The sequence below is a fragment of the Oxyura jamaicensis genome, chromosome 6 (genome assembly GCF_011077185.1).
Source record: "Oxyura jamaicensis isolate SHBP4307 breed ruddy duck chromosome 6, BPBGC_Ojam_1.0, whole genome shotgun sequence".
Classification (NCBI taxonomy): domain Eukaryota; kingdom Metazoa; phylum Chordata; class Aves; order Anseriformes; family Anatidae; genus Oxyura; species Oxyura jamaicensis.
In genome coordinates, this window is record NC_048898.1 from 28,897,126 (window position 1) to 28,918,883 (window position 21,758).

At 41.4% G+C, this 21,758-nt stretch overlaps 1 protein-coding gene across 2 annotated transcripts in view; it reads right to left on the bottom strand.

Moving 5' to 3' along the window:
* Nucleotides 1-79: 79 nt before the first annotated feature.
* SHTN1 (shootin 1) overlaps nt 80-21,758 on the bottom strand; it is a 59,351-nt gene continuing 37,672 nt past the window's right edge. The window contains exons 9-16 of one of the 2 annotated variants that reach the window (XM_035329884.1): nt 20,853-21,006; nt 19,300-19,405; nt 17,554-17,636; nt 14,238-14,347; nt 13,520-13,573; nt 11,178-11,298; nt 10,125-10,308; nt 80-2,073 (exon numbers count right to left, since the gene is read on the bottom strand). In XM_035329884.1, the coding sequence (XP_035185775.1) occupies nt 1,863-2,073; nt 10,125-10,308; nt 11,178-11,298; nt 13,520-13,573; nt 14,238-14,347; nt 17,554-17,636; nt 19,300-19,405; nt 20,853-21,006 (1,023 nt within the window). In that variant the 3' untranslated portion in view covers nt 80-1,862. The remainder of the gene's footprint in view (nt 2,074-10,124; nt 10,309-11,177; nt 11,299-13,519; nt 13,574-14,237; nt 14,348-17,553; nt 17,637-19,299; nt 19,406-20,852; nt 21,007-21,758) is intronic. The other variant, XM_035329883.1, reaches the window with a different exon arrangement.

The window sequence follows — 21,758 nt, forward strand, 5'->3', positions numbered from 1 at the left end:
CCCCAAATGTAGGGCACAAAGCTGTAATTTGCATCAATAGGAAGCCTGAGGCAGGGAATAACAAGTCAACTTCACAAGGTCTGGGAAACTTGTCAGTAGTCTTTTTAATAAGCAACAGTGAAAAGATAAATAAATAATTTATATTGTAGGTAACAAATAGTTTAAAAGAATTTTTTTTAACTCCTGGTTTTGAATAATTTGAAAATTTGAACATATAATACAGCAGTAGTAATTTGAGGAAAATACATATATAAAATGTTGCATTTAAAATTCAGTGTAACAGATACATAAGTGAAAAATTAACCACCAAAACCACCGCTGCCCTCCAGAAAGCAAGGTATCAAATAAGGAGACAAATTTCCCTAAGTTTAGGAATTAAACATATTCAGTAATTAGATCAAATCCAAGATTTTTCTTAGCAAACATGCAAAAACACCAAAAAAGATGTGAAACTACCACATTCGTTACTATCATTTTATTTTTAGGAAAATCACCAGACAACTGCATGCAGAGCCAAACTAACAAACTCAGAACATTCATCCTCCAATACTATCAATGTTCCAAATCATTAAATAAAAAGTAACCCAAGTGCATTCAGGTATGTGACCACCCAATTTTCAGTTACACCAATCTTCCTTAGGTAAATCCCTGATTACATCTGTTTGTTCATTATAAAAGAACGCGATACCGCGTTGGATTTAAAAAGAAACTACAATGGCAAGTGAACTGGCAGTGCGGCAGGTCAGTTAGGTACCTATCTCACTGTCTGCATAGGGAATAAGGGCTGAGGGAAAGTGGGGTTTGTGTTACCAAGTACAGAAATCCAGAGTGTTACCGAATGAAGATCTTAATGCCGCCGCTCCGTACTAGGTTCAAAGCAAAGGCATCTTTATTAACGCTACTGGGTTTTACCTAGGAGTTCTCAAAAATGTTGATTCCAAATAACTTGTAACCCTTGAATGACTGAATCCCAAACATAGTCCATACTCACGGGAGCCTAGGATAACTTACTTTTTGCAGCAGCACATGCAGATTCCAGCTGCATGAGTACCAAACTGCTACCTCAGAATAAAACCAAACCAAAAATAATAAAAAACAAAACAAAACAAAAATAAACAGGAGATAAATCCTCCTTTGAAGAGCTGCTAATCCAAATGAGAGCACCAGTCTCTATCCACAAACTTCTGCCTTTGGCTATCGTTACCAGAAGTCTTGGTACCAAAGAGACATGCTGCACTGCCTCAGCTTTTCAGTCTGTGGGCTAGCTCTCTACGGGGGAAACTGAAACAGAAGTGTTATGCTTGTGCTTTCAATTTCATCAAAGTGGCCTGTGTGGAGAAGGCAGTAAGGAGACCTACAAGACCTTGCTTTAGGTAGTATCAAAGTATTCTTAAAGCAGTGTGTCTAAAACCTGTTTTTTTTATTTGTTTTTAATAATACCCCTATACTGAAGCTGAGGTGAGTGTAATCGCCTTCATAAGGTCTAACCCAAAGCCTGACCAGTTCAAGAGGGATGCGAGGGGCTTCTGGCAAGCTTTGGAATGGTCCTTTAACGAAGGATCTTCTCAATAAAAGAAAAAATTAAAAAGCCTTTTCAAACACAGTTTTAAGAAAAAGGAAGGTAACGGTCAACATCTAAGAAAACATTAACCATACCTGCAAAACTAAAATGGGAAAGGGAGTTTGAGTGATACATAGTTGTTTAACACTAATGCTTGTAACAAAACTGCATACAAAAGACCATTTCAACCTGCATTACTGAAAACTTTGGAGTACAGACTGTAGCCCCTAGCAACACACCTAAGCAATTTACATGTCCAGATAATGATTCCCAAAAGGTACGGCCTTTTTCAGAACAGGTTTCAACAGTTAGAACTGTCTATCTCTTTTATTTTCTCTACGTTAGTTTCTTTAGGCAGTGGCTTGCTTTTTCCTTCTCTCGTTTTGTTCTGATGCGGTGTGTTTTCGGACATCCGATCCCCACCGGTGGCAACAGGATCTAAAACTACAATGGATTCTGTCCCTTTTTCACTACTAGAAGCTTTTCTTGTAGATTCCATATGACTGGGTGATCTAAAGGAAAAAGAATAAATACATGAATACAGATAGCAATTCACGTATTTAGGAGAAAATATAAATACACAGAAAGCATTTCTATTATTAGCAGTGTGTGTGACCAGAATAGGTCTACTAGAGTAGTGACCAGGTTATAAATCTATTACACATTACAGCCCCTACGGACAGGTAGCAGTGCACAAAATGCAATAATCACATTTCCTGCATCAGTTAAGCTAACCTGTAAGATATTTAACAGGAGAAATGAACTTACAGAGCACCAAAGCAAATCCTTAGACTATGAAAGAGTAATTTTAAAGATAATTTCTTTTCACTCTGCTGATCTCAGAGCTGGATTTAGGTTCCTCATGTCCAACACAGCAGTCGCACCCAGAGAAAACGCTACCAGTTCCTGTAATCTAGAGGCTACTGGTCCTGCAGCCTGGAAGGAGAACACAGCTTCTCCACATCTGCATCCCTGAGCAGCTTGCACAGGCGCTCACTAGCCTGCACCCTACTGCATGAAAGGGAGCTGGAGGCACCGTAACCAGACTTCCTGCGGCGGCTCAGCACCAACAGGCTGCCAGTGGTCTCACTGGGAGCGAGCACAAACCACTTCTGAAGATTCACCGCTGGATTTGCTAAAATACAGAGGGGCTTGAAACCTACGATCCCTACATCAGAACGGGGCTGTGTATTGACTGCTTGCAGCACAGGTTCTTGCAGAGGAAAAGCCCTCTGAGTGAGGAAGGAAAGGTCAGAGACACCAGGGTTATTTGTCGAGGTTGGCCTGAACACAAAAAAGCACTTGTTTATATTCAAAAGCTTTGTACTAGTGTTGAAAATGTGCAGGTAAACCCTTAGATTAGCTAGAATACACCAGCACAGAGCAAGGCAAACACAGCGAAAGCCTGACCTGAACATGTCACAAGCCAGGGCGTTCCCCACGCCATCTGCAGGCCGCCCTCCGGACCCACCTTGCCATTCGGGCAGGCAGGCAGACAGCTTACACGCGTGGGCTTATGGCTGCCCCTCATGGTTTCAGGGCACGCTGGCCCTCTATGCCTGTGGGCACGTAACCAGACGTGCTTGGAGAGACTCCACAGGGCAGTGACAACCGCACACTCAGCACCTCTTCAGGTAGGTAGGGCCTAATGCTGCGGTGCGGGTACAGGACAGGCGCCTGCACTGACACAGCTACAGCCACCAAAACGGAGAGGAGCAGAACCTTAGCGTAGAAAGGTCCTACACAGGCACGTGGTTCAGCTCTCACGGGAAGCCAAACTGAAGAGTTGCTGAATGCAACTGTAGTAGTACAGAGGCTTTTTTTTTTCTTTTTAATTATTATTTTTCATGCTTACTCATAAGGAATGGCCTTCCATACTGCTAAGATAACACTCTTGAAAGGAAAAAGTAGAATCAACTGGAGGCCAAAGAAAGAAATTCATCTAGTGGATCCATCTGCTGTGAACTGCCCTTTATTGTGACAGTCTTTGTCCTAGAGAAAACGACAACGAGAAAAGAGGTCACCCCACTCAACAACTGGAGCATGGGGTTGAGAGTGTGCTGGCTCTCTCTACCTGAGTGGGAGAGAGTAAATGTACAGGTTAAAAATAAGTAAGTGATCACAGAAACCACAGTCGTTGCACTTTCCATTTCAGAAAGAATTTACTCAGTTTGCTGCTGAGCGGTACTGGATGTATCAAATGAAATTCCACGTTCAAGCATTAATTACAAGAATTGTCTCTTAACATTAGAACTTTGGTATAAGTTAATTAATTCAGAAATTGGCGCTAATAGATACAGTTTCAGGCTCATTTGATTATCATCAGAAGCTAGTGATTTCATAAGGCAAATAATGCTTATTTTATGCAAAAGTTGCCAATCATTCTGCAAAATACAAGGTGGAGTATTTTGAATGTTGCAGCAAATTAAACTTTTTAAAGCAGTGTAACCAGAAGAGGGTTATTTTAAAAAGTGCTACCTCTGAAAAGCTGATTGCCCAACACTATAAAAATGGTCAAAGCCATAAATGCCAAGTTCATTTTTATTTCACTTTGGAGGTAACTATCTTTCAAATCCCAACAGCTGGACTATTTAATACAATCTGGTGAATCAAAGTATAATTCTTCACTGGGCTCACAGTGGGGAGTCTGCATTAGTGTATGGCAGCATTCCAACAACTGATGCACAGCCAAACGCTCTGAAGTCTGTTTCATTTATAACAAAAATGGATAAAACGGCAATCATATTTACCACCTTCAAAGGACAGAAAAATGAAAGATGTCGATATAAAGTAGTTTAATGGAGAAAACCAGTGATTAAATCAGCGTTTCAAGCATAAAAATAAGAATTACTATTCAGACTTGGTTGTACTAGCATTCCCTTCTTCAAATCCTTTACGCTGCTGCAGCACCAGCCTGACAGTGCTCCTGTTAGAGCTGAGGTATTGTTAAAATTATTAACCCTATTTATCAGGTATTCATAGCTCCTTTTCTATACTTGTCAAGAGCAGAATGCAGGCATAATAAAGTTTCAGTGCAAGAATGAACATAATTTTGGGGCCCTCTTTCAAAAAAAAACTGGTTTTTGCTGCTACAAATAAAGCTTGCAAAAGCAATTAGTATAGATGGAGTTAGCCACAGTGCTGAACAATTACAAATTTGTCCAGCCAAGGTAGCTCTATACAAAACTCTTCCCTCATTAAGATTGTTAACGTTGTTATCAGTACTCCTGTTACTTGTCCAACTATAGATTTAAGCCAGAACCTGGTTCTGTTGTACTCATTCATACATAAAAGCATATGCAGGCTTACAAACAATTAGGACTAAATACAAAAATTCTGTACGGTGAAATCCAGATTTGGATACTAAATGCATTTGAGATAACTGCATAGGATATGCAAAGTCCCATGCAGCTTTGAGAAGGGCTGCTTGTGATGTAAGAGTATCAAAGCATTATTTTGCATTCGTACAGTAACAGAAGGTGTAAAAATAAAGGGTTATGACCGACGGGCTATCTGTGAACTAGTGCTGCTGTGCTTTTTGCAAATAATTTATAGTAGGAGAACAAAAGGACAAACTAAGGATTGGATTGCCAACTGAGACCCGGATTTCCTTTGTTTCCACGGGTTCATATTATACCCTTAGTATTTAACCTTGCTTGGTGCTCTGTTTATGAAATCATTGAAACGTATTTCCATCAGAAACCAGAACTTCACGTCAATATCACCAACATTTTTTGAATGAAGTCTCACCCAATTTCCTAGCAACGCACAGAAGCAGAAGGTGAAAGGAAACCACTCAAAGCAAGCACTGTAGGAAAATCTGTTTTTTACACCATATATAGAAAATAGTGGCAAAAATCCCTTTCAGCAAAGACTGGCTTTGCAAGTACATCATTAAGCACATGGAACTGAAGGCTGGTACTGTGCCTGGAACCTAGGCTAGCACGAGGTGATTTCTGATAGAAAAGCCAACATTAGCATGCCATCAAATCAGTACTCTGCCTTTCAGCAAGCTCCCTACCGAAATACCTGTAATCTCTCTTCAAAGCCAAACTGCTTTTAAACCCCAAATAAAACTCCACCTGAGCTGTTCCTCACTGCCCAGAAGAGGGGATGTGAGCCATTAAGTTAATTTGTCACTTGCTCACCACCAGCTGCATCTTCAATAAAGCTTAAAAACCGGGGCTACGTGCCAGCCGCAGCTTGTTATCTGGCTAAGTGCTGCCCACCTTGACCCCGCCGTTCCTGTTTTCCTACAAGATCGCCATAGCTGAAGACAAACACCACTCGTGCAACAAAGCTCGTACACTCACGGGGCTCCAAGGAACTCCAAGAACAGTGGAAACGCTCATCTCCACCAGCCTCTGACCTGGCGCAGCACCACGGGGCACTGCTCCAGACTCTTCTCAACCCACCACCACCCAAGGAGTCTGCCAGACACCAGCAGCTGGTTTTATCCTCCTCAAAAACTTGCACTGAGAATAAAAGCTGAAGATGTGTTTATTAAATATTTCAGGATTTTTAACACAGCATCGGAATGCGACAGGCCCAAAGGCTAAAACCAAACAACGGGAAGGAACACACCGATTACAAGCCTGATTACAAGTCTTAAATGAACAACAACAACAAAAATCCATCCATTTGTCAAATGCAAGCCACAGGGGACACAAACAATGACACTAGCGAACAAGCCTGTTGGTTCCCTCCTCTGACAGCGTGTAATGCTGGGTATTTATGAAGAAAGCACAAGGAACTTTCTCCGTTTCAGGAATGCCTCTGCTAAACCCAGCTGAGTAGAAGTGGTCAACGCAGCAGTGAACAGAATGTATTTGTAGATCTTTACTATGGCCGATCAAGACAGAGGCAATTGTTCCCATTCTAGGTACTTTTTTGAACAAGCTCAAAAAGATTGGCAAATTAATTTTTGTGACGAATCTTGGAAGAGCTTCTCCCTGCACTGAGAGTTGGAGCACATGGGGAGTACAGTCTAAGAAACGTGTGTGACGGGAGCTTTTAGAGCAGTTCAAACCGAGGAGATCCCAAACTTCCAGAACATCCCATTGTTTTCTTCCTGTGTTCAAACTCAATTGCCCGTGCTCAAGCTGCCCTGAAAAACCTTTGTAGTTCTGCCTAGCTGGGGCTGAGCTGCTTCCCGCCGGGCTGGTAGGTGATTCAGGGCTACTAAGATTACAGCCAGGAGGAGGAGGACAAATCCTTTAATTGTATAAAATCATGAGATTAAGACTAGCCCTCTCTGTGGTTCCCTCTGTTAACGGAGATCTCTGGTGCCCAGAAACAAAATGTTTACAAAATTCTGGGGGGAGGAACAGAAAAAAAACAACAACCTAGGGGCAGAGCCAGACACACCTCTCCCTTCTGTGTCTGCACACCGTGGGGAGTCACGGGAACTCTCTGTGCTCCCGAGGGAGCTAAATTGTCACCTTGCTCTTCTCAGCAATTGTCACAGAATTACACTCACGCTGGGTTAAACATTTGGGAAGAGATTTGTGGAGGAAGTCACCTGAATACTGAGGTAAGGCCTCAATTTCTCCATAGGACACACATTGTTTGTCTTCCCCCTCGCCACCACCTGAGCTAAGCTGCACACATTCCAAGCCAGCTGCGTAGTGGCCGCAGGCCTTTGTTCCAGCAATGGCCTGTACTGTAGTAACGCACAGCCTTGTGGTCCGACCCTACGTTGTTCTTCTGAATTTATTTCTGTGACTGAAGTGTCATCAATTGGTTTTGTTACCTGGAAATTTCCGAATCCACCTCCGTTTGTTCACCTTACAGCTTTTTCCCACAACCCCTCCTTTGGCAACTAACCAGCGGCCGGCTGGTTGAGCTGGGGGCTGGTGCCTTGCAAGCTCTTCACTCTGCCGAGACCCGCACTGTGTGGGGCGTCCTGCTTCAGCCACGGACCAAATTCCACTATCACATCAGTATTTAGGTCAGGTTGTCACTGACCTGGGGGGCACACCAGGATTTTACTCAATGAGCTGACTTCTGAGTACTGTTCACGGATGTAATTTCAAGGCTGTGCCTTTTTCAAACATGTGCCCTTCCTTCTCTAGAACAGGTGTGCTCAGCTGTTACTCAATGTGAATAAAGATGAACAGGGCTGTTAGCATTCAACAATCTGTCAGTATTACTCCTTCAGATTACAAGGCTTAGTAAATGGACAGTGTAGCAGTATCTCATGCATGACTACCTCTACGGTTTTGTATAAGCTGTACGTTAACATCTTGCTGAAGAAAAAAGAGTAAATACTGCACTGGAAGAGACCCCTGGTCCCTGTGAGATGTGCAATCCTCTGCTGTGCTGTGACGGTTTGTTTAGCTGCTGAGAACAGCTGAAGGAGGTCCCACCTTTGTCAGATTGCAAACGATGAGACAGCCACATCGGTATGAATAAGGAGAAGTTCCACAACGGATCCTTGCTATGCCTTTGTCACTAGGGGTATCTGCTGAAAGCTGCACACTGCTTAGCGCAGGCAACTTCAGGGAACAGCGCGCCACAAGAACAGTTTTCCCAACCAGTGAATCCAGGGATCTGGTTTGTGCACTGAAACCACTCCAGGATACAAATGAAGGCATAACAAATAGGACAGCAGGGAGATTTGCTTCAGAATCGCACTGCTGATCCAGACTGAACTGCTTGCCCCAACCACAAAGCTGCCTAATTGGAAATCTAAGCTGTCAGACGTGTTAGCCAAACGAACTTCCTTCTGATGGCTGCTTCAAACGAGCCATGTTTCAAAACAGTGCTACAAACCTTGGGGTCGGGAGGCAGCCCCTAACCTCTGCTACAAACAGCACCCAGGAGAGAAAGAAAAGTAATTGCACTGCAACACAGTACAAAGCATCTTGGTTATTTCCACTCCTCCCTGCAAGCCCAGCAGATGCATGCAAGAGCCCCAGCACCTTCTCTCATTGGAAAATCATCCTCAGTGATGAACCTTTCCAATTAAGCAGGTTTACACCAGTGATGTGGTGCAAAGAAGCCCTTCAGCACTGCAAAATCTGGCCCTTCACATTTGTTTTAATGCTTTAAACAGATAAATTAAAGTGAAACGCGTCTTTTAGGATGGCACTGAATAGGCAAGCTGAGAAATAAATTGAGCTTCACATACGCTTTTATAACACATAACAACTGTGACTGTCAACACAAGATCCTTTTCACTGTCAATTCACCACGCATTCTGCAAGACCTTGGGGCCTGCAATTATTTCATTTCCTTTCTTGTAAATGCAATTTGCACTTAGTTTGGTGGAATAAAAGGTAGACTAAGGATGGTAGGAGTTGCTCTGTTTTCTGATTAAGGTTATCTGTTCAAAATTGTTGAAATCCACGAACTAGGAGCAGTATTTTCAGGAACCAGCTCACCTTTCTGTCAGGGTGAACCTTTCTGGCAGTTCAAGAAAATGCGACTGTATCATTCCTGTCAAGTTACCTGTTGAACAAATCTTCTTTCTGATTAAATTAAAATGAAGATCATCTTTCTTCTAAGGATACTTTAACGAAATAAAAGGGGAAAATATGTATGATTGGGAAAAGCAGTCTGCTTTTAAAACTCAGTGTGAATCAAGTAAGACTGCAGGGCATAGGAAAGAAATTGGGCTCTATCCATTCAAAATTAATTCATAAAGGTGCTTAACAGTGAAGTAAATATCAGTTCAAAAAAATAGCTGCAAACTGAATTTCCAGCTCATGTGTCATGACTTACTCCCTTGAACTACATAATGGGGACTGGCTAGAATTGATACTGGTGGCATTTTTTAACTGATAGAACAGGAAATCAGAGGTTTAATTAGCCAAGATTACGATATGCTGCTGATCGGTCTCATTTCTTTCCTTCTCTTGAAGTGAGAAACTGACAGACATCCTGGAACTGAAGCAAGCACACAGCCTCGTTTCAAAAGCAGCTTGGTATTGTTACAAAGCAAGCCAATCCTCCACCGGATCTGTCTGAAATAAATACTTCTGAAGCAGGTTTAACTCTTTGATGCTTAACTGGCACCTTGGATCTTCGATCTGTTGTGACATTGTGCAAATACTGTACTAGCTGCCTTTTTTTTTTTTCCTCTGAAGAATCTTTATCTTGAGATTTAAGAGTAATAGTCTGCATTCATTTTGATCCAACAGACACTGCACAGCTGCATGGGGACCAATATGACTTAAATGATTCTAATTTTGAAAAAACTGTGCTAGAACTTTTTTTTGGGGGGGGATCAAGAGTTAATTATGCAACTTCCCTCTTCTCTTCAGGATATGGAGAAAACCTTCAACCTTGTTATCCCTCATAAGCTCAAGTTCTTTTTTTTGTGGCAGAGATGATCATTTTTATGAGCAAAGTTCACAGATTCTACAAGAAAAGAGCTTTATTACATAGAATTCAACTCCCATCTCCAAGTGAGACTGTGAATTATTTGAGGAGTCACTGATAAACAGCTATAAATAGTACATTTATCCTGTTAACCAAAATTGATGTAAAATCACTTTCAGAATGCATCAGCTAAACAGATCTGGTACTGAATATACCTAGAAAACCATATGCTACTTACTGTAACGTAGCCTTGGAACCTGTGACACCTTTAAGCTGGTTAGAAACAGGACCTGAATCAGATACTTTGGTACTGAGTTCTGTCTCCAGATCTTTCTTGTTCAACGCCGTTTGTGCAGCACTGGCTTCTGAACCTAGCACAGGTTCAGATTTTGATTCTGATGTGGCCAAGATTCCAGTGGGACCTAAAACCCAAAGAAAGTTTAATGCTTCTTAATGTTGATTGGTGTAGAAACAACAGGTCAGAAGAACAGAACTCAAGTCACATGCAGAAATCAAAATGGATTTTTTAAAGAGCAGCAAAACACCTTATTTGCAGCTTCCCAGCCTACCACTATCACAGCCTGCTATATTGACACAGTTGTGCACTTGATCCCCCTGCTTTCTGTGGCTCTAAGTCCTGCTGTCAACACAGAGCTGCTAAGTCACTAATCGTCAGTGCTCTCCCTGCTTGAAGTGCAGCTGGGGTAAGAGGTAGCCCACCTACAAAAAATGTGTTTTTATACTAATGAGTAATCAGTGAACTGTCTGCCTACAAAGTCCAAGCTAAAACCATTCACTGACATTAAAACCAGACACGTCTGCATGGACAATGGCACGGACTTACACTTGCACAGACGGCATTTCTAGCCATGCAGAACATCAACAGTTTCTTAGAGATGGTGATACAGATATCTTAAAAACTGCAGAGCCCTTGCTCCGCAGAGGAGGTTAATTCAAAACAGCCGTCCTAACCCCATTGCTCTTGGTTACCATTACTTTCAAGAACATTTTCACAGGAGGCTCAGGAAGTAATGCTCCAGTACCAATGTCTGAGCTCCAGTCAGGACAGAGGCATCTGTGTGTATGTGGCTGCATATGCAGAAAATCCTGACAGGCACCTCTTGGAGAAAATGGGGATGAAAAACAACAGGCATAATGGGGAGTCAATGAAGAAGTAGGCAGGGCTCTGCATAATGGCTGAAACAGCAACAGTCTGGAAGAGAAAGTAAAGCTTCAAGAGTCACTTAATGCAGGGGTAGGAAGAGGCCTCTGAAGGAGTCAAGCCACTTACCACCACTGTCCTGGTCAGTAGTCACTTTCCGGCGTCGCAGAACTCGTTCTAGCTCTGTTTCACCACTGTCTGTCTCAAGGGACTTCAAGCTTCGGGAACTAGTAGATTTGTTCAGTGTTTCCTATGGCAAGAAACAGGCATGAAAAGCTAAGTATACATTAAACCCTGCCAAACACCCCACATACCCAACCTTTTAAACTTCAAGAAAACAACTGCAGTTCTGAATCAGAGCGCAAAGCTCTCCCTTCAGCACAACAGAGAGCATCGGGGCCCTGTACCATTCCTCTCCTTAACTAGACATTCCTTATCTATGGATTACCCATATTTACCTACCTTAGAGGGTTGATACCAGGCTTAAAGATGCTGTGGATCACCAATGAACAAACTTCAGTGTTTGCAGAGAACTACCACCTTCCTCCCTCTTACAGCTTAAAGGATCTTAAAACACTGCCCATTGCCTCTATTAGCAAAGAGCCGAAGGACCGTATGTCACTGTTCCAGCATGTTTTGCACTTAGGTTTTTGTGTTGTGCTTGGGTGTGCACACACCTGGAGAAGTCATCATGTAGTAGATGCAACTGCAACATTACTATATCTATAGCTGATCTGGCATAAATTTGAGCCTATTTCCATATACTGGATGGAAACTTAACTGAGGAGGAACATTACTAAGGAGCAGCGTGCTCCCTATCTGTGCAAACATACATATCTGAAAGCAACTTGAGCAACTCAGTTGCTCCAACTCTGCAATTTACAGAACATAAATGTTTTGTTTGTAACAATTATATGGAGGCCTACATGAAATGCATAATTAGCATAGTAACAACAAACGTTTACTCCATCACATCCCACCCCCATGTTTGTTGTCTGACTGTGCATAATGACTGGTCTCAAGAACAGACTGGAATTGGATTTTATATAGTATGTCTTATACTGCAAATATCCTAAAGAGCTCACAAGCAGCAAGCTAGACACAGAAGTACAGAGACTGTAGGTCTCTTTCTGCTTCCTCTGAAGTACATAATCAAGTCTCCCCTGATGTCAGTGGTACAGTGTCAAAGAAATAAAACAGCTATTAGGAAGCAAAAGGACCTTCAGCAGGGCTGTTGAGTCCACACAGGTCCAAATAGCACACCACAGCAAACTATGGATATACTTACGGAGTTCCATTTAAAACAATCTCCATGTCACATTTAATTCCTTTTCTTATTTACCTCCATGTTTAATTATGTGTCCCTTTAATTACAGTGTGGCATTAAGGTCTGGTAGCTGCCTAAATCATTTCTTCCCTTCTGCTGCTTTCATGTGGCTGGAGAACAGTCAGTTTAACATGTCCTTGGTCCCACACTCAGGATTTAGAATCACTGTTAGCTATTATCATCGCAGTGACTATTCCCTTTTCTGTATCTTGCATCACCCCAAAAAATACTGAAGTTAATTTTCAAAAGGGATATTTAGGTGCTATAATGGACGATCAGATAAACAGTCCTACCTGCTGTGGAGTGGATTTGAAGTGTTTTGCTTTGATATAGGCAGAATTTTACAACATTTCACATTACAAAGGCAAAATTTTACTTGACATACCAAAGTTGCACTTCAGCTTTAAAAGCTTTGGGATTACAAAAATCAGGGAGCAAGAACAGGCTACTTCTGCCTGTTTCATACAATGTTAGCACTTGTGCACAAGTGACCAGTTAAATAAGCAATGCAATGTATGAGTTAAGGACAGAACAACAGCCAGCTTAAGCACATTACTTGAGCAGGACCAAATACAAGCCTAACGCCTCTGTTTAGTGACAAGCAGGTATTTGGAGAGCTATTCAGAATCTGTTTCTTCTGCATATAAATACAAACAGACTATAGTGTTCTTGTTCCATTTAAGCTATGTCTATGCTAACAAGAAATTTGGTGCCAGGAGTTCAAAGCAACTGCTGATGAGAACCCTCCATCTACTACCTGTGCAGCCCAGGAGCTTTACTTTGGACTACATTTATGCAGGTGCCTTTCCCTCTCTAAGTACCTCCACTGGGAGTACTTGGAAAGCTTCCAAAGGTCCTATGGCAGGTGCAGAACGTAGCAGCCCCCCTAGCGGCAGGAAGGTACAAACCTGCAGCTGAGCTAACAGGTTTGTTTTCTCCAAATTAAACTCTTAACATGACAAAAAACATTCTTTCAGCAGGACCAAAGTCAAAAGTGGAGATGTTCAGGGGATTCCCTAGAGAACTGCTCTGCAGCTTCAAACCAAAATACTAACACAGAACTTTTAAATATTTAGCTGTTTTGCACAGCAGGTCTGTCAGCTCAATGTGAAGACACTGAAATATAAACTGCAGGTTTTCTTACCAGAATCCCTTTTAATTCTTTCATTGCACTTTCAGAAGGCTTTGGTGTCTCTGGCTGTAAACAAACATAACAAACACAGGTTAAAAAACACGTGCTTACTGACCGGGCCCAGCTGAAATGGACCGTGACAGACCTTGCACTTCACCAGACATCACACAAGGGTCTATTGCACAGGCAGGCAATTGTATCACCTCCCGTGCTCCCTCCTCTCACAAGCCCGTGGCTAACATTCAAGCTATTTACTTACTAGAGAAAGAGTCTTAGCTCAGATGGTAAATCCCAGCCTACACATTAGGAAAGATTACACTTTTATGATGACAGCAAGCAGTATTTTATAGCACTAATGCATGAATGTGGCTAGAAGTATTGCACAAGAGGAAGAAATATTGCTAAATACAATATATTTCTTGATCTTTCCCTTTAACCAATTCAGTTATTCCATCTGTGCTTTTTCTCTCTGCAGCCATTTGTTTACAATAGGTTTGCTTTCAGTTCCTTTCTGTGTCAAAGAAACTGGGCTTCTACTTATGTACAGTTGGTCTCATTTTTTTTCCTTCAGATATATGCTGCCCTAATTTGTTTCATTCAAAATCAAGCAGAGCAAGAGAGGAAAGCAAGGCAAATGTATTCTTCTGTATGTTTTGTAGAAAATCTGATTTATTTTCAGTATAAATTACTACACTCAGTTAATAGCATTGCTTTGCAATTTATTCCAAACCTTTGTTTTAGGTCTGCTTGATTGGTTGACTGGTCTCAGATGAACTCCCTTTTTAATTCTGTCCATCATTTCTTCAACAGCTTGTCTCTTCAGATCTGTTACTTCTTCACCTGTTCCAAAATCAAAGAGCATATCACATTCCAAATATGAACCACAGAGGGATATTAGAAAGAAAAAAAAAAAATAAACAAAAAACATGTTAAATTGATAGCCTCTTTAGACAGCTCGTTTGCCAGACACAGCCAGTCATCATAACCATGCATTAGTTTCAATGAGGAACTGGCATTTATCAATGTTCTTAGTTACACACCCTGCAGTAGCCCTTCCTGCCTGCACACATGATGCCTGTTGCGCATGCACTATCCAAATCCATGCTTATTGCTCCATTTTATTACAAAAGGAAATGATAGGCATAAATATATAACCTTATTTTTCTCTGAATAAGTAGGCTGTTCATGGGGTCTTCCTTAAAAGACCTCTGTCTTACTCTCAGTCTTCCCCCCGAGGGGCTAACTTACACTACATACACCTAAAAGCTGTTCCCATTTTCTATGCGATGGCAGGAGCCAGCCATCTCATCTCCAGTTATCAGGAATTCTACTTATTGGATTCAGGGCTATTTGGGACCTTTTCTATCAGCTAAACTGTTGCAATCTCTTCAAGGATAAAAAGGGCAGTCTGCACATGATGGGGATGCAGCTGTGGACTTCTCAGATGCCAAATAGCAGAGCCTGCACACGGTCTGGACAGAAGCAGGGTCCAGATCCCCTACAGGCAGCCCGTTACAGGGCCACCACATTGCTTCTATTTCACATGGGCTTAAGAACTTTGCTGAAATGTTATACCAACATCTCAGACCAAACTAAAACCACACGTTTAGTAACATCACATTGAGTTAAAGGGCAAGACTTAAACAGGCTGATTTTCAAGAGATTCTGTATCAGGACTGCAAAGTACTCAGGTGAAACTAGAGGCTGCGTGATGAACCTAACCAATACCCGTGAACTTATCAGCCCTGGGGAACGTAACAAAAGACGCTTAATGTGACACACTGAAAAGAGGAAAAAAAGACTACTTAAAAAGAATACACGGAGAAATATGGCTGATGCTATTCAAAGCTGCAACACTGTACCTTATGTAACAGGAATTTTAAATAGACTTTTGCTCTCTCACTTGTCAGAGTACTATTGATGATTCACAGAAATGCGGTTTCTGTATTGTAATCCCATTTAATGTCAGGCTTTAATTTCACAAACAGACTGTTTCAAATATAAAAGCTTAATTGGTGGTACGGGATAGAAACCACTCATTCTAAGTCCTTAACAAGGGTCAAAAAAAGCCTCGGGGTGAACATAATAACTAGATCAACAAATAACTTCCCCCCTTTTTTATTTTTATTTTAAGAACTATTAAGCTCTATGAAGAGAAGAAGCGGTTCACATATGATTGAAGAAAGGTCAGAACTGTTAAAGTTTGCTAATAATGAAAGAATAAGGTTTCGAGAACTCATTGTAAATTTTGTAATATTTCCTGCAATCACTGCTTGCAACAGTCTCAACAAAGAGGTGTAATCAAAACACCTACGATGCTTCAAGGTAAGGAAACTTAATAAACAAAGGCAGCATAATTGAACTGTTATGAAAGATAAGATTGACTCTTCATCAGGGATCTCAGTACAAGGCCATGTCTCTCATTTTTCCCAGACCAGCAACCTTATTTCTCTCAGACTGGTAACCAGTTCCCAAAGGTTCCCCAGAGAACCTGCCCAAATCCACTCCTCTCCTCGTTTCCTCACCTAACCAACAGGAGCAGTAACGCTTCCTTTTCCCCACTTCCTGCTTGCTGGTCCCATCCGATAATCCAGCCGTGTTTGCAGCACTGCTGCCATCTGCTAACAGCGATTTTTCCTTAACAGTCATACCCTATACCTATAATTTCAGCCTGGTTCCCTTCTGCAGGCCCCTTCTTTGTTTAAGTGGCACCAAACGAGTTAAGCAATTCAATGCAAACAAACTCCCGCTGTTCCAGAAGGAAGAGAGAAACAAAGAGGAAAACCTTGGTTATTTAACTGGCAACACTTGTCTGACTAGCTCGGACTCTTCAGGCAGGCATGATCACTCGTAAATCTGTACTTAACTCCCGTTCTCAACCTAATAAGTTTCCAGCTTCCATTAACAACAATAAAATGCAATTTCAGCTGTTACTTGGCACGCAGAGCCACCTCAGTGGAAGACTGTTTTGTTTTAGTTCTTTAGTGTTATTAAAGGATTAGCATTGCGGTCAGCTTTGAGTGGTAATTTCAGAAGATATGAATCGAGGGATGAAAACTGCAGCATTTAAACTAGCTCTGTGGAAATGCTTTGGATGGGAGAACTCGCAAAAAAGAAGCCATTCTAAGCTGGAAATTTCCCTATGATATCCAGCGTATAGTCTGCACCTTGCTTAATGATGACTGGGTTTGTTCTTCATCTTCCAGATAACCTGTGGATGAGCAGAGCACTGGACATGCTGTAGCTGCAGCTACATGCTGTAGTGTGTCCACTACACGTTGGTTGAGCCTCTCAATGCTGTTGTAGTGTAAGTGCTACTGGCAGTAGCAACTGATAGGGTGCAACTCAAGCTGCGTGGCATCATGCTAGATACACCAACGGCATGGAGCCTAAATTGACCCCCTCAACTCTCCCCATCCATTTCACACAACATCTCCATACCCAGCTGAGTGCTCACCTCATCAGCTCCTTCTGCAAGTCTGTAATAAACATGACCACCCTCTCCCCAGTGGTGGAAACAAACAAAACAAAAAAGGAAAATAACATGTTTCTGCCACATCAGTGAGTGCAATCAGTGTACCAACATGTCTGACAAACATGACAGCCAGAAGCAGAAAGATAAGAACTTCTTTGTCATTACAGCAAGTGCTAGGTCTTCCCCTAAGGTTTTTGATCTGCAGCCTCATAGGCTGTTCATACCAAAACCCGTTTGGAAAAAACAAATTGGATGCTGATTGCAAGCTCAGCTGTGGGGGCACAGCTAGCTTAAGAGGGCTATGGAAATTCACTTGGGATCTCAAGGAAGCTTGCATGACCAAAGCTACGATGCCAAAGTTACCATCTGCCATCTCAGAGCTCATAATGCCTAGGCTGCAACCACACTTCTGGACTGCAAGGCAGATGAATATGCTGGGACACAGACAGTAATTGTTATGTTGACAATTGCAAGCGTTTGCATAACTATCTGTACCCAAAGTTCATTTTCACTAGCTTCGTCTGCATTATCTAGTGAACAATCCACAGAACTCAAGAAAGATGAGCCATACCTGACTCCTGCTGGGGAGGTTTCTCCTTCTTGCTCACATTGGTGTTGGAGTGAGATCTCTTGCGAATCATTGACATGAGAGACCTTTGAGGAAAATGAAACTGCAGATTGTCATTCTGTCCTCTGTTACACACTGCTAGAATGAACCCTGAACATGACAAACAGCTTGCTTATACCTGATTATACAGCTACTTACAAAAGACTCATTTAACAGTTCTTGAATGCAGATGTATGTACTGAATTACCCCCCACAATGCCTCCCATCAAAATGCACCAGAGAAATTTATTTCTTTTTAACAGACATTAGGCACAAATCAAAACACTTCAGATTTGAATATTAAAAGACAGTGTCTCATTGTGACACATGACAAATTGAAGCTGTTCCAGCATAAAAAAAGGAAGGAAGAGCTATAGATGTTAGTGAAGTATTATTCTCCAGAGGACACTTAAATATGGTGATCAGTATCTCCTCACCAACTCCAAGTTTGTAATCTTCTTACAGTGTCAAATAATTATCCCTTCACTACAGTCAAAACGTAGAAGTCCAGACAAGGAAATGTTTCATCTTAGAGCATGAGTATAAGCTCCGATGTGCAACGAGTGTGTTAGTGGGGCCTATCCCTCCCCAGTGCTCCTTACGGAGCCCAGTGACCTCCCTGAGATAAGGGGTCAAAGCTCTCTCCCGGGAAAAAAGCATCCAGTGCCTAGGTTCTGAAACAACCTTTGCTCCCATAAACTTTGCAGTACTTGAAATAAATACTCTGATTTAACTACTACAGGGCTTAAAATGGATAGTGCTATCCATCCCAATTAGTAAAGGACTCAAACTTAAAAACAAGCCACCACCACCCCCAAGCTAATTCATTCTATTAGTGAGAAAGAAACAGGAAAATCAAATGAGTTAATGAAGGTAAAAGGAGCAAAAGATGGAACACAATTGTTCAGAAATTGTTTAGACCGGATTTCCAAAAGCAGAGCACCGTGCACCAAGGGATGAATTCTGCCTACTAATCATTATTTAACCCAGCAGTTAGTAAGACTCCTGTACGTATGTTTTATTACAGCACTGCATTGTAGTAAATATTTTATTTAAGGCTCCACATATTTGGGCCTAGCGCCCGATACATCATATTGGTCAGCTTTCTTTATGGTCCTTTAACAAATTTGGTCTTAATTTTGATAATTTTGCCCAAACTGCTTAATGATGGGGTGGGGGGGGGTTGTATGTGTGTGTGTGTGTGTGTTTTTTTTTGTTGTTGTTGTTTTTGTTTGTTTTGTTTTTAAGTTTTGAAAACAGTTGTTGGAACTGAAAACTGCATTTTCATCACCAGTATCTGACAGGAAGGGGCACACACTAGTAATCCAACATATCCTTTGGTTCAAAGGGATATTCTTAGCTGCAGATTCAGACAAGCACTTCACAAGTCTGTAATTACAGCTATCAGGTGAACAGGAAGAAAAAAACCTCCTAGATTTAGAGGAGTCAGGTATCTCTCCTCCTCCAAAGTCACAGTCTAGACAATTGATTCGGGTTGTGACGGCAGACACTGTTCACAATTGGTCAGGGTGCAGATCTGTTAGCAGGTGGGACAGGAGAGTGTCCTGCTGTCAAAGTGGAAGAAATGAAGTCTGAGGCAGACAGAGAAAATCTTTTTTTTTATTTAAAGACACGTTTCTTCCTTGCACGTAAGCTCATGTGATGTGTTCTGCTTTAGCAAAGAGCTTGACTCTCGATTTAAACACTTACCGTATAGGGTTAGGAGGCGGCGGAGGAGGAAGAGGAGGAGGCGGAGGTGGGGGAGGAGGAGGGGGAGGATTTTCAGACTGGTGTACTCGTTTTTGAAGTTCATCAACTGTGCAAGAGAAATGAAAAAAAATAAGAGTCAGTTCTCTGATTCTCACATCTACTCTAAAGTGATTCTGATGTCTTACACACAAAAAAAGCTACTAATTAACCAAAAAATCAAACCACTCAATTGCTAGGAAGTCCTATTCTTGGCAATGTTTTCTACTAAGAGCAGTATCCTAGATGCACGAGTTTCCCACTAAACCAGTTACCTGCCACCTGGGTTACTTCTGAGACTAAAGAATCTGTCAAGACTCAAAAGAAACTAAAATTACATTCCCACTCAGACAGAATTACTTATATAAAATGACAGAACAGGGAAAAGTTTATCGCATTCACTCTAGTTTATCTGAGGTTATGGGCTGTACACCAGCCTTGTGCATTTTCATGGAAGCCGTGGTGAATGAATCCTCCTGTGCATCAGGAAACAGGACATCATCACATGCAGCCCTAAATAATGAACTAATTCAGAGATGAGAAAAAGTAACAATTTCAGCTTCCAGCCTTATCCCTGTGCCTTGCTAATAAACATTGGTGTGTTTTTTCCCCAGAAATGGGCCAACCTTGGGGGGGGGGGGGTGGATTCTTTTTCTCCTGTTGTTGGGTCAGATCCGTATCTAAACAAATGTGGAAATTATTTTTCTGCACTTGAAATGCTGTCAAATGCAATTAACTGGGTAAGGGCAGAAAGAGAGAAAATCTTTGATTTATTTTAGCCACAAAAATTCTTAGCAGTTGTTTCTGAATACAGTAGGAATTATGACAGAAGTATGGAATACGATTTCCAAAGTGGATGTGGGTATTCAGTCCTTAAGATGGTGGATTCAAATTATAATTACAAACTTTAAATATAAAAGTAAGAAAAATAATATTAACTGAGTGACTTCAACCTCCATATAAAATCCTTATGTTCAATCCTTATGTCCTTTTGAAGGACAATCAAGCTTGGAAGAAAAGAACCTGCTGTGAAGTTTAGATCTTTTCTAGGACAGCTGAGAAGAACTCATAGGCCTGCCTAGGCGTATTTTTAAGGCCCTTTTTAAAAGCAATTTTAACAACAAAGCAATAAATAAATAATTTTCCTCATTCCATTTTGCTAATTTTTAAAACTAGGAAAGAGTAAGGGGCGATTTTGGATGAGTAGGAATGATTCTTTCACGTAGAAACCCATTGAGATGTATATATCCAGTTGCAAGAAGACCAAGGGCAGGCTAAGAACAGCATTTTTATACCTTACAGAACTTTTACAAGGTTATTCTTTCACATGCATTCTGGACATGATCGTTCTGTGGTTGAAGGCAACTGCTGAACCTCTCATGTGAAGCACAGGTCTGGAACTCAGCTACAGAGGCTGTTGCTTCTTGGGTCTCAAATACAATGTGTGATTCTGTTAGACATGTACCATCCACACACCTGATCACAGTTCTAAAACAAAAGTTACTACATGATTTTACCTGTATGCTTTAGGTCTCTTGCTTTTTCTTCAGAGCTCTGACACTTAAGCTCTAGCTCCTTTTTATCTTCTTCTAACAGTTCTAGCTGCTGTTTAAGACGACTAATCTCCTTATGTAGTGCTTGATTTTCCAGCTGCTCTTCCAATTCTTTGATCTACAATTGGCAAACAACAGCATTCATTACAATAAAAGGTGGGTTTTGTCCTTCCTTTTAACAAACGAGGCACAGTTATTCCTGAGAACATGATGTTACAGTATAGGAATGAACTACATCCCCAGACAGAGGGCAAATTTTGAATAAGAGCTAGACAGATTTTTCTGAGAAATGTCAGAATTTTCTATTCTAACCCTAAATTTTCTCATCTCCTTCCTAAAATATGTCTTTTAGACCAAAGTACTTCAGCTGTAAGTCTTTCCCTTTTTCTTTTTACGGAGTTTTTAACTTGTGAATTTTGTTTCAGACTATTTCTTCATTTGAAGCATGAGAATATTACCATTTTTGTTCTCTTACTGACTGCTTCCACTGATAGCTTGGCTATTTAAACTCCCTTGCCTCAATTCATGCAGATGTCAGTGGGTGAAGCATGGAACATCAGCGTTAGAGGCAGTCAGGTGCAGCACAGCAATCATTCCCCAACTCCTTAAACATATACAATTTGCTCTGGACTTCAAGGAGCCAAAGATGCAGAGGTTTTCTATAAACAGGCAAATATTCTTCCAAAATACTCACTCAGAAGAATGTAAGACTACATAGTCTTTTCCCTGTTCCAGTATGTCTGGCTGTTCCACACAATGCATTTCTTTAGCAAGAGACCAGACTAACATGAACTGCCTACTTCTCACCTATGATTGTCCTAGTTTACATCACCTGTTCTGTCACCTCTTCTCCACTTCAAGGAACTTCAC